The following is an 11704-nucleotide window of genomic DNA, read 5'->3' as shown; positions in this document are numbered from 1 at the left end:
TCGAGTTGATTTCTAAATTAAGCAAGACGGACTTTTCGAGCTCATTTTGAAACTTTTTAATGTTAGCACCAGGGGGAAGAAGTCGCGTCCTAGTCTGGATATGTTGAGGTGCTTCAAACAGTGTGGCCACAATCGGAATATGGTCTGATGACAGCTCGTAGATATTCTCCACAGATGTTCTGTTTTGTGCTATACCATTTGTCACAAAAAAGTCCAGGGCTGAGGGATTTAATTGCGTGTTATAGGAGTAAAAGCTTGGATTTCCAGTAGCTAGTATTTGGTATGTGTACTACATATAGCTTCATGTAGTCGTTTACCACGCGTGCATGTTCTTTGGTTTCCCCACCATGGATGCTTTGCATTAAAATCACCTCCAAGGATAAATTTGCGACCCCGTCGTTGAAGCATAATTTCAAAGTCAATAGCCGTCCAGCTCATCCTGGGGGGAAGATAAGCTGCAGCCACTGTGATAGGTCCAGTTGATGTTAATAGACGAATTTGGACAAGCTGAATGTTTGTAGATGATGCTTCGTCCATTTTGTGGTGCTCCAAATCATGTCTGACCAAGATGGCAGCTCCTCCCTGACGACCACCCAAGGGATGATCAACTTTGTGGCAGACAAAACCTGGAAGATGATGACCTTGAAGATGAGTTTCTGTGATGAGCATAACATCTATGCGATTGGCAGAGAGGAAAAGATGAAGCTCATTTGTGCTTCTCTCGATTCCCCGTGCGTTCCATAATCCGAGGCGAATATCCTGCTGCATCATGTTAGCTTAACTAAGAGTTTGGTGATCAAGATGCTCAAGGAGTTGATGGATTCAGCCGATTTGGCAAACAATGTGGAAAGCTGTTCAACTTTTGAGGAGAGGCTAACCAAAGCATCTTCAAGTTTATTTATTCTGTTAGCGTTAACAGGTAGATGTTCTGATGAATTTAAATAATTAGTTGGCAAATCTCTCTGAGGAACATGTTGAGTACGTCCAAGGTTTCTAGTTGTCATCAGAGGGATCTGCGAGTCATTTCGTGGCTCTCTCAGAATGTCAGCAAACGTAGGCACTCTTTGAATACCTTGTGCTTGAGAAGACCTGTCTCTTGCAGGAGCAGCACTGAAGTTTTGACGGATGGAGGACAAGTGCTCATTGGCTGTTGTAAGTGGTGGGAAACGTGGTTCTGGTTTAAGAGCCTTCATTTTTTGCTGTTGAACTTTGCATCCTTTATAGCTAGCTGGGTGATCCTCCCCACAGTTAGCACATTTACAGGCCTCTGGTGATATAATGTTGCAGTCCTTGTGGTTGGTAGGCTGCTCACCACCACATTTTCCACAGACTGGGCGCTTTAAACAATAATTTTTGTGTGTCCAAAATCTTGACACCTAAAAACATTGTACAAGCTCCTTATTTTTTCTGGCCCTTTCCACTATAACATTGTGGGGGCCAATTTTTGAAATTTTTAAAGCATCCATGTTATTAGGGACGGTCTGTGCCTTTCCTTTCATGATCGTTTTAGTTACCGAATTGTGGTTCTTCTTCTTAACTGGAGCCACCGATACATACGATGGCTGAAAAGGGCAAGAAGTTGAATCTGAACTTACGTCAACTATCATGTTGCCGACTGAAGTAACTCCGCTAGTTAAGGATGTGGTAACGCTACTGGTTGTCATAGACGAAGCCAGCGTAAACGTAACAGCTGTAGTTGTGCAAGCGATAGTTGCAGTGGGGAATTTATTTGCTTCAGAAATTGACCACTTATGGTTAAATTCGTTTAATAGTTGAGTCCTAAGCTCTGCTGGAGTAGCGCCACCTATTTGCTTCATACTCTGCTGATCAGTAACACTACAGTTAGCCTGTGGTCCAGAAAAATTAATATCTTCCATGGTTTTTGCAAGCTTAAACTTGTCAGCATTACTTGTGAAATTGTTTATTGAAATTCTCTTTATTGTGAATTCTCGCTTTCAAGAGCAAGAGCAAAGTATACAGCTTGCCCAAGGGCAAGGGCAAGCCCTCGCGCTTGCAACGTCTTTCTGGAAACTTCTGCGTTTGTTGTGGTTTTCTTACAAAGATAGCGGACACCGCGCGCCACGATGTCGCAAATAAATGTGCTCGAGCACTAGGCAGACGAGAATATCGACGCAAAGGAAACGACGCGAAAGAAAACGATGCGAAAGAAGCAATGCCAAAAAGTTCCGCGGCTAGAGGCACGTCTGCTCTCTAGCAGAGCTCAATCGCGAATGCGCTGAATCATGACCGCAGATGTTGAAATTTCTCAATGTTGGAGAGGTCCGGATGGCTGTCGATTATGCTCGTGAACACGGAGTAAAAATATGCCCAGTTTGCGTAGCCTCCGCCAAACGTTGGCAGCTGCACAGGCGGCAACGGCCTCGGCCGCGGCTGCGTTTGATGACCACTACACTGGTGGGGCACAACACCTTCCGCAAGCGTTGAGTGCGGCGCGAAATACACATTGGCTATTTCCGCGCGCACACTAGCCTTGAATTCAACGATGAGTTCATCGAAACTCTCGCTCATTTCATTGAAGGCACTTTGCACCTCATCAATCTGCTCCAGCCTCACCGTAAGAGTGGGTTCGTTGTATCCGCTTAGCGTCTCATTAGACAGCGACGTTTGTAGCCTCTGCAACCGGCTGAATTGGCTTTGCGCTTTAAAAAGGTCACCCTGTTTTTGTCACTTTCAGCGGGCATAGCAACAAATCGCTTTTAATGTATGTATATATGTAATGCTAGCTCGCTTAAACACAGCCACTATCACCGAAATCACCACTCACTTGTCCAACCGATTGCGATTTAATGTATTTATATTAATTTAATATTATTTATATTAACGGGATAAGTGCATTAATTAATGCATGCAAATTAACACTATCACGTCGGGGTCACCAATGTTTAGCTATTGAGCTTTTTCAATAGCTGTTGCGAATAATAAGTAGCCGAAGAAAGTTTGCTTATTTTCCGATACTGTTTATTTTGCGAATTGTTTACGGCAGCTAGGGCCGACAAAGAGCGATATCAAATGCACAAGTTGAGTCTTTGCAGAAAAACGAAGAAGTGACAATTGGTGGGACAGACAGCCGAAATGCAGCGCCCAAGCTTAACGTAGGTAGATAACAAAGAGAACAAGGAATGAGCGCCGTACAGATAAATGCGTGCGAGAACAGCGGTTTGCACTACGGGCATCGCAACTGCTACCACTGACTACTTCGGCTTACAATATTAAGAGTATGAGATTAGTCTACTGCACAGTTTTGGCGGCTGCATGACCCAACACATTGAATCCGTAGAGTATAATTTTTGAATACGACTAAAGTCGATAACACTAATGAAAGGGAATTTTAGTAAATTATAATGTGGCGAGTGCCAATCTCAAAACGAGGATAAACATTGAAGTAAACTTTAGCCCAAATGTCCAAATTCTAGTTCTTTAATTCTATTAATTACTGGAGGATAATGTTCCAGTCTCTTCTTATTCTAAGAATTAGTATAGAGCTTATCACCCTAGGACAAAGACAATAAGAATAAATCATGGATGTTTAAATTTTAAGTGAACTGAACTCAGCTGATGTATTCGTGTGCGTCACCAGAGCCGAGCTCTAAGGCGCGTGATCAAAGGATGGGAGGGCACAACGCGACCCTAATAACAGCCGCGTGTTCTCATCTCTGAATATCTCGTCATCTTTTCTATTTCATAAACTGTTTTCGCGAATCGTCTGTTCTCTTTTACCGGTTATGTATTGCTCATTCTTTTGTCGCAGCACGCTCAGTTTTCGAACTATTTAATAATAAAGGGTGGCCGTACTTGAATCGATGCAGGCAAGAACAACGCCCCCCCAAGCCGACGAGCAAGGCCGGATCCTATAGCGAGCCCCCGCAAGTATCGATTCTCGGAGTCTTAGCACAGCACCCGTGGTTACACGTTACAGTAATAATTATTTATTAATTAAATAGTAAGTGGCGCCCAACGTGGGGCACTTCGAGTACAGTAGACACCCGATAAGACTCATCGATAGACAGATTCGAAAATCTTTTCTATACCAGCCCGTAGTCCGTTCAAAATAGTGGAAGGAAATCTCGCTCACTCCCTACTTAGATTTTTCTAATCCTGAAATGGAAAACTAGGAAGTCTACTTTGGTATTCTATAATATTTATTTTTTTAGAGAAATTCAGTAACAAAATTAAAAATAAGATGTTGTTGGACCCGATCGCCAGATAGAGCGAGGAAGTCCGAAGATTGTTTGTGCAATATGCAAACTGGAAATCGAACGAAGTAGAAGAAAAGTTCGAAATCGTGCGCAAACATGTATTTCACATGAGGTGCATCGGACACACTTTAGGAAGAGCGATTGCTGTCCAGTATGTCAAGCCAGTTGTAGACCAGGAGCAGAATCAAAAGGTGCACAAACTCGGTCGAAATCTAAAAGTCGTCCGACTGATAGTAGTATCTCTACAGACGACATTCCTAGTTACTCAGGAATTCCTGGATGCCAACAGCGATCCGACCGCCGCAGTCATAGCGATAACACTCGTCGCGATGGAGCGAAGGATGCTCGCTGCTTTGTCCAAGAAAATGTCAGAATCTATACAATCAGCAGTGGTTGAATGCGTTCAAAGAACGATGTCAACTCTGTCCAACGTTTGATAACAATGAGGAAGAAAGGTTTACTTCTCCACCGGTAGGTGAAGAACGGGGCGAAACGCGTAGGGTTGTGGAACAGTTTATAAGTGCACACCCGAATAGGCCAAATGTAGCTTCACCTTTTTCGCAGAGAAGACCAGCGATAGACAACGGAGTGAGACCAGGCAAGGTCGTACACACCCTGAACGGGTGGAAGATCAAGTACAACGGATATGGGATGTCCATAGACGATTTCATTTATAGGGTCGAATCGTTGACTCATCAAACACTAGAAGGAAATTTTGCACTTTTATGGCAGGAATGCTAGTGTATTATTCGAAGGAAAAGCAAATGTATACTACTGGCGATATGATAAGTCAGTAACGGAGGTTCGTTGGGACAGCTTGTGCTCAGCCCTTCGGTCCAGCTCTCAAAACGGTTCAGAGTTGGAAGTTGAACTAGAGTCGACGCACTTTCCTTGGTGTGTTGGAACTGTCGAAAGGATGGGCATCGATATCAAGATTGCCTTTCCGAGAAACGAGTTTTCTGTTATGGCTTTGGAGCTTCAAATACTTACAAGCCAAACTGTAAGAACTGTTAAAAAAAACTCAAAATCGGCATTCTGAAGTCGCCATACACTGAAGACTCTGAATGCCGCGCGTCACCAGTCGACAATGACCGACTAAGAGGGAAGAATTATCATCCACCTTTAATTTAATCCCGGACGTACAAAACAATAGTGAAATTTCGCTATTACATAGCACGAGTAAAGAGTACTTAATGATATTCAATCCTGAAAATGAATATAGGCCCGAACCCAGTTTTAGAAAGGAGAAAGTTCCGAAGTTCAAACAGAATTAGGTCGTTTAGGCAAAAAGTAAAGAAGTACAGATTAGGGCTTCGACACATATGTTCGGTTCCTGGAGAAACTAAGGATCCGCGTCTCTTTCTGCCTATTAAACTATTGACCGATTAGAATATGGGTTATTGGACTCCGGAGCTTCAATGAGTTGCTTGGGAGGAAAATTAGCCAACGAGTTCCTGAATGGAGACACTTTCTATCGGTCGTTGGATGTTAGAGTCACGACCCCCGATGGAACGCCTGAACGGTTAGTGGGCAAGGCAAAGGTGGAGATAGAATATGATAACGTCAAGAAAATATTAGAAGTTTACATTGTGCCTTTGTTGAAGCAGGATCTAATCTTAGGCATTGATTTTTGGAGGGTGTATGATTTGCTGCCTAGCAGATTGCGAGTGGCTGAGCTAGAGCTCCAAAGATTGAGTCAAGAGTGTACCGACATTGATGTGGGACCAACATGACGTCCGTTTGAGGAGAAAGCGAAGTTGACAAACGTAGTCAATTGTTTCCCGTTCAAGGAAGAAGGACTGGGGAAAACTAACCTAATTTCGCATTCAATCGAAGTAGGACGGGCAAACCGATCAAACAGCGTCATTTTCCGGTTTCTCCCGCTGTGGAGAAAGTAATGTATACAGAGATAGATAGAATGTTACAGTTAGGAGTCATTAAAGAATCAGAGAGTGCATGCTCATCTCCCATAGTTCTCGTGACTAAGCCTGAGAAGGTAAGGATCTGTCTAGATTGTCGGAAAGTCAATAGCTTTACCGAAAAGGACGCTTACCTCTGCCCCAGATTAGCGGCATATTAAGCCGACTGCCAAAGGCGGAATTATAACCAGAATTGATCTAAAAGACGCTTATTGGCAGGTGCCGTTGGACGTTCAATCTCGCGATAAAACTGCGTTTACAGTGCCGGGGAGACCGCTTTATCAATTCACTGTTGTGCCTTTTGGTCTGTGTAATGCTACGAGTACCATGTCACGGTTAATGGACAAAATTAGTCCAATGTGCAGGTGTCAGAGGAAGGAGACGAACGGCCGATAGCGTTCATTTCGAAGAAATTGAATCGTGCTCAGCGCAATTAACCGAACAGAGTGTTTGGCGGCGGTGGTTGAAGTAAAGAACTATGTGGAGGGTCACGAGTTCTCAATTGTTACGGATCACGCCTCTTTGCGATGGCTTATGTCAAATCAAGATCTTAATTCTCGGTTAGCAAGATGGTCGATAGCATTAGGGAAGCACAAGTTCGAAATTAAACATCGTCAAGGTCGTCTTAATGTTGTACCAGACACGTTATCGCGTGTGAGTGAAGATGAAGTGGCAGCAGTGGAGTTACAAAAAGGATTGCTATTAGATTTGAGTTCGGAACATTTTAAGTCTGGTTCGTACAAAGATCTAGCAGAGAATATCTCTGCAAATTGGAAAAGTTTTCCTGATTTAAAAGTCGAGGACGGATACGTGTATCGAAAAGCCAAACACTTAACGGGAGAACAGGTACATGACGAGTATGCTTGGAAATTATGGTTACCAACGGAGATGACTCCAGAAGCACTTTTCCAGGCTCACAACAGCCCTTTGGCATGTCATGGAGGAATCCATAAAACGGTGGAGCGTTTAAGAAGGTATTATTTTTGGCCTCGGTTAGTGTCAGACGTAAAAGCTCATGTCAATGCATGTAAGACCTGCAAAACGACGAAGCCACCGAATCACGTTTTACGACCACCTTTTGGAAAGGCTCCGGAAAACTTGAGGTTTTTCCAACGCCTCTACTTCGACTTTTTGGGTCCTTACCCACGTTCGAAGAGTGGAAGTGTAGGCATTTTCATTGTCTTTGATCACTGTTAAGAGGATAAAGAAGAGTTTTTCATGACATATGGAGTTCCCGAAACTATCGTTTCCGACAATGGATCGCTGTTCCGGTCAGAGACGTTCCGCAAGTTGATGGAGACTTACAGAATTTCACACACTTTGACGGCTGTGCATTCTCCGCAAGCCAATGCGTCGGAACGTGTGAATCGTTCCGTAATAGCTGGGATTCGAGCGTACTTACGCCCTGATCAGAAAGACTGGGACGAGCACCTCAGTAAAATATGTTGCGCGTTGCGAGCTTCTCGACATTCTAGCATAGGAACCAGCCCATACTACATGGCCTTTGGGCAGCATATGGTGACGTCAGGATCCACATATTCCTTATTGAGGAAGTTAAACTTGTTATATGATCGATCCTTGTTGTATGACAGGCAAGATTCTTTTGACATAGTGCGAGAGAAGGCTACCAGAGATATGCAAAGGACTCACGACGTCAACGATAAGCGATATAATTTACGCTCTCGAGAAGTTACCTTCGCAGAAGGACAGGAAGTGTTTCGCCGTAATTTCAAGCAAAACTGCTTCCAATCTGGCTATAATGCTAAGTTAGGACCCATGTTTGTAAAAGCTCGAGTGAGAAAGAAGATTGGTACTATGAGTTAGAAGACATGCAAGGCCGTCTCTTAGGGAACTTTCACGCCAAGGACATTCGTCAGTAATGCAGCTTCAGGTTATCAGTCTAGGGTACTTGTATGAAATACCCTTTGTAACGGCCTGCGCGGCAGTTAAAATAACCGCAATAAATATCGATATTGGTATGGTAACTGGTAATGGTGTTGCCATCTAATAGTGTTACCGGCATAATGTAATATAATATGGATAGAAATATTTAGATATCGATAGTAGTATCGATAGTCAAAAATTAGTGTTGTTAATCGTGGCTCCTGTCACTGTTTACTTTGCCACGAACTTCCGCCGGCCATTTGCCGATCTCGGCCTAATCTTTTCTTGGCGAGTTGGAATACAGACGTGTGCATCTCCGAAAGCCTTAGCCGAAGGAGTTAACAACGCCTCGTGGTCTGGTGTGGAGTCTCCAGTTCCACTGCCTGCGTGTGCAGCAGGGCATTTGAAGGAAGCGATAGCGATTAAATCGATGAGAATCCTCTCGTTTTATAGTCAAATGGCAAAGTAACAAAATTTACTTGGCCAATCAGGAATCTGAAATTAATAGAAATTGTTCTTTGGTTGTTGCGGAGGCTTCTCTGCCATCGTCTTCGCCAGTGGGTGGCTGTGTAAGGCAGCAGTACTGTCGGATCGACTGCGTGAGGATCCCAGTCAAAGCCAAAAGTAACAAAATTACTTGGCAAGATTTTAAAGTGAGAATAATGTTGAAACAGTTTGCAGGTTGCTAAAGCGAGGCATTTCTGCCAGTATTCTCAGCATTGTGCCAATGGAGCGTGGTTGTGGCTGCGCAAGGCAGCGGATTTATTGTTTTGGGGAGAAACCTTGTCGAGACGCTCTGCATCGGGCGCTCGGCGATAGAGTCCCTGAGGGGAGCTCCTGTGGACGTTTCAAGAGGATCACCATGGATGATTAAAATTGTGACCAGTTTCTTCTTCATTCGGAGTCGTCTCCTCGAGGGATCACCAACGTGCCGTGAGGAGTTTCTACTGAGGAGGTGCCTCTGTGGCCCGTAGCTGATTAGTGATTGTGTGAAGAGGAACCGCAGTTCCAAAGCCGGTTTTAATCCGTGAGGTCTTCTCCCTACCAGCCATTAGGGAGCACCCATGTCTCCGCCATAGAGTCGCGTGTGTGCCTATAATATTTGACCAGGAGATTCCTGTTAGCCACATTTTCGTTCGCTAGACTCCTGTAGAACAGGAACTTCGTTTAGCCGTTGGATGCCTTTATCCAAAAATACAGTACTTTTATTCGAGCCGTATACCTCCGATAATTTGATGATTTAAATGCCAGTGAGTCTTTAAGACTAGCAGACAAGGACTTTCCGTGTCGGTCAGCAGAGCTGTATCTATTTAGTGGGACCTGATAAATTCGGTCGCCAGGACAACAACTAATGGACATGAAGCCTGTTCTTAATTGAATTCCTACGTATATATATCTGCCTAAAAATAGATTTAGTTTACATTTTAGTTGCTATCATTTAAGTTGTCCGTTTCAAGAAATATCTTTAATCGCATAGGTCAAGGAAAGAGCTCCAACTACATGGCTAATAAGAGAGTTGTGAGGGAAATTCCTATAGGATACCTTCTCGTGCTGAGCAAATGGCTCGCGTGATCTCTCATTTCTTTCAGATTATACTATCGGAAGATCGATCTTCGTCGTTGTATATGAAATTGAACAGTGAGTTGTTGAAACCAAAGTAAGAATTTTCCGACGTCTCTTAAAGATAACTTGCCGCGACTAACGTAACGGTGAATAATGAAGTTACTCCGATTAAAATTGAACGATTTTTGTTTAAAGTATTGAACTAAATTTTGAATACGACTTAAGTTTTTAAATTTTAGTGAATAATAATGTGGCGTGTGCCCATTAAGAATTTAAGAGTAAACTAATGAAATTGTGTAGAGTCGAAATTCTCATAAGCATTGTGTTTAGCTATTGAGCTTTTTTAATAGCTGTTGCGAATATTAAGTAGCCGAAGAAAGTTTGTTTATTTTCCGATACTGTTTATTTTGCGAATTGTTTACGGCAGCTAGGGCCGACAAAGAGCGATATCAAATGCACAAGTTGAGTCTTTGCCGAAAAACGAAGAAGTGACAATTGGCGGGACAGACAGCCGAAATGCAGCGCCCAAGCTTAACGTAGGTAGATAACAAAGAGGCTACGCCAGGCTTTGGGGTGCGCGACTTGGAGCGCTGCTGGAGCAACGTCAAGTACTCTTCCTTCCATCGCGACCAAAATATTTGCTGAAGAAAGGAGATGCGCTGCCAAGAGTCAAGCCGATTATAGTTTAGGCCCGTTATAATCTGGGCTCGTCAAACGACGAAGGCGGACCACCATTGAGAAAATGCGCCGGAGTGAGGACGTCCAGATCGGCAGGATCTCTGAAATGGGAACTAAAGGTCTGGAGTTAATAACTGCCGAGATGTGGCACTCGTCGAAGGTCAGAGCCGCCGTACCCACAGCGGCGGGTAGAAATGATGTTTGGCCGTTTTCCACCGCTGCTTCCCAAAGTCCCCGAAATGGGTCGACCGTGGAGGGATGAACCGCAGTCAATCGTCTCCGAAAGGCAAAAAATCTGAACGGAGCCTTGATGCTTGCTGCTGGAGGAATAACCTTCGAAGGTTCAGAAGTTCATTTTTTGGCGCCCGACAAAGTTGGTGGCGTTGTCTGACCAAATTTGCTACGGCTTCCGCCGGGTGCATATGAACTTCTTGAGTCCGCACAGAAACGCAACTGTCGAGAGATCCTTGATCAGCTCCAGGTGCAATGCCTTGGTTTCAAAGCATATAAATTTAACCGCGGGGCTTGTTGCGGAGTATCCGACTTGTGAAAGAAGGGTCCACAGAAGTCTATACCAGCAACCTCAAAAGCGTGAGATCCTTCCAAGCGCTCCTTGGAAGGTCCGCCATTATGTGCTCTATCAGCCGCGCTTAATCCGAAAACATCTGATGCATTTGCTCACGGCCTTGGTAACCGTCTTCCTCCCCCCAATAGGCCAATATTGGGATCGAATTGCACCCAGAAGAGCTCGAGGTCCGGCATGAAGTTTGCTTTCATGGTAATGCAAAATAATTGCCAGAGTTTCCGGATGGGACCTTGGAAGGATTTTCGGGTGGCGGCCATTAAAGTCCAATGACGAATTCCGGAGGCGACCACCTACTCTTAGAAGTCCAAATTGATCCAGGAACGGCGAAAGCGAGGATATGGGACTAGACGAGGAAACTCTTCCCAGCGTTTTTAGGGACTGCATGTCCTCCCATAACTGCGAGCGCTGCACCAACCGCAGCATCATCTGAGTACTCTCTTGAATGTGTGCGACGGTGAGCCCAGGATGACAGATTCCAGGGTGCTTTGTAAGCTTCCTTTCCAGCGACAAGAATCTCCGCAAAGCCTAGGATAGGAATCTCCTAAAGAGTCCAAATGGAGTTTTAGCGGCAACCGTACAAGTAAATCGCCAGCTGGCAATCGGGTGTAATTTTTAACAAAGTGGGCCTCGCAATCTAGCTCCTCCTTAGTGGCTTGAACTATTGGGCCGGGACAATTTCTACCCCCCAAAAGCGCTGCAGAAATGAATCAAGTTCAAATTCAATGCCGTTTTCCTTGCTGGCTGAAGAAGGAACGCGTGAAGCTATTAAGGCGCTATCGCAAGGGCGCGCGCAGCCTCCAGACACAGCCCAGCACAGACGAGTTTTTTGAAGCAGTGGCAGTCCTGGCAACAACTTT

At 44.4% G+C, this 11704-nt stretch overlaps 1 protein-coding gene across 1 annotated transcript; it reads left to right on the top strand.

Moving 5' to 3' along the window:
- Nucleotides 1–1605: 1605 nt before the first annotated feature.
- LOC120322358 lies at nucleotides 1606–9182 on the top strand. The gene is made up of 4 exons (XM_043207287.1): nucleotides 1606–1677; nucleotides 1961–2038; nucleotides 8529–8644; nucleotides 8702–9182. Exons 1-4 carry the CDS (start codon nucleotides 1606–1608, stop codon nucleotides 8892–8894), a joined length of 459 nt encoding a protein of 152 aa, XP_043063222.1. The 3' UTR covers nucleotides 8895–9182.
- The last annotated feature ends 2522 nt before the right edge of the window (nucleotides 9183–11704 follow it).

This window comes from Drosophila yakuba, unplaced genomic scaffold (assembly GCF_016746365.2).
Source record: "Drosophila yakuba strain Tai18E2 unplaced genomic scaffold, Prin_Dyak_Tai18E2_2.1 Segkk8_quiver_pilon_scaf, whole genome shotgun sequence".
Lineage (NCBI taxonomy): Eukaryota > Metazoa > Arthropoda > Insecta > Diptera > Drosophilidae > Drosophila > Drosophila yakuba.
The sequence above is the reverse complement of the archived record's forward strand: the minus strand, read 5'-3'. Positions and strand labels throughout refer to the sequence as shown.

Bases quoted from the DNA above. Each gene is read 5' to 3' on its own strand.
- LOC120322358 (XM_043207287.1), top strand. From the start codon at position 1,606: ATGTTGCCGACTGAAGTAACTCCGCTAGTTAAGGATGTGGTAACGCTA. The intron at 1,678-1,960 runs GTAAACGTAACA...CTCGCTTTCAAG, and splicing joins TTGTCATAGACGAAGCCAGC to AGCAAGAGCAAAGTATACAG. The intron at 8,645-8,701 runs GTAACAAAATTA...AACAGTTTGCAG, and splicing joins GATCCCAGTCAAAGCCAAAA to GTTGCTAAAGCGAGGCATTT.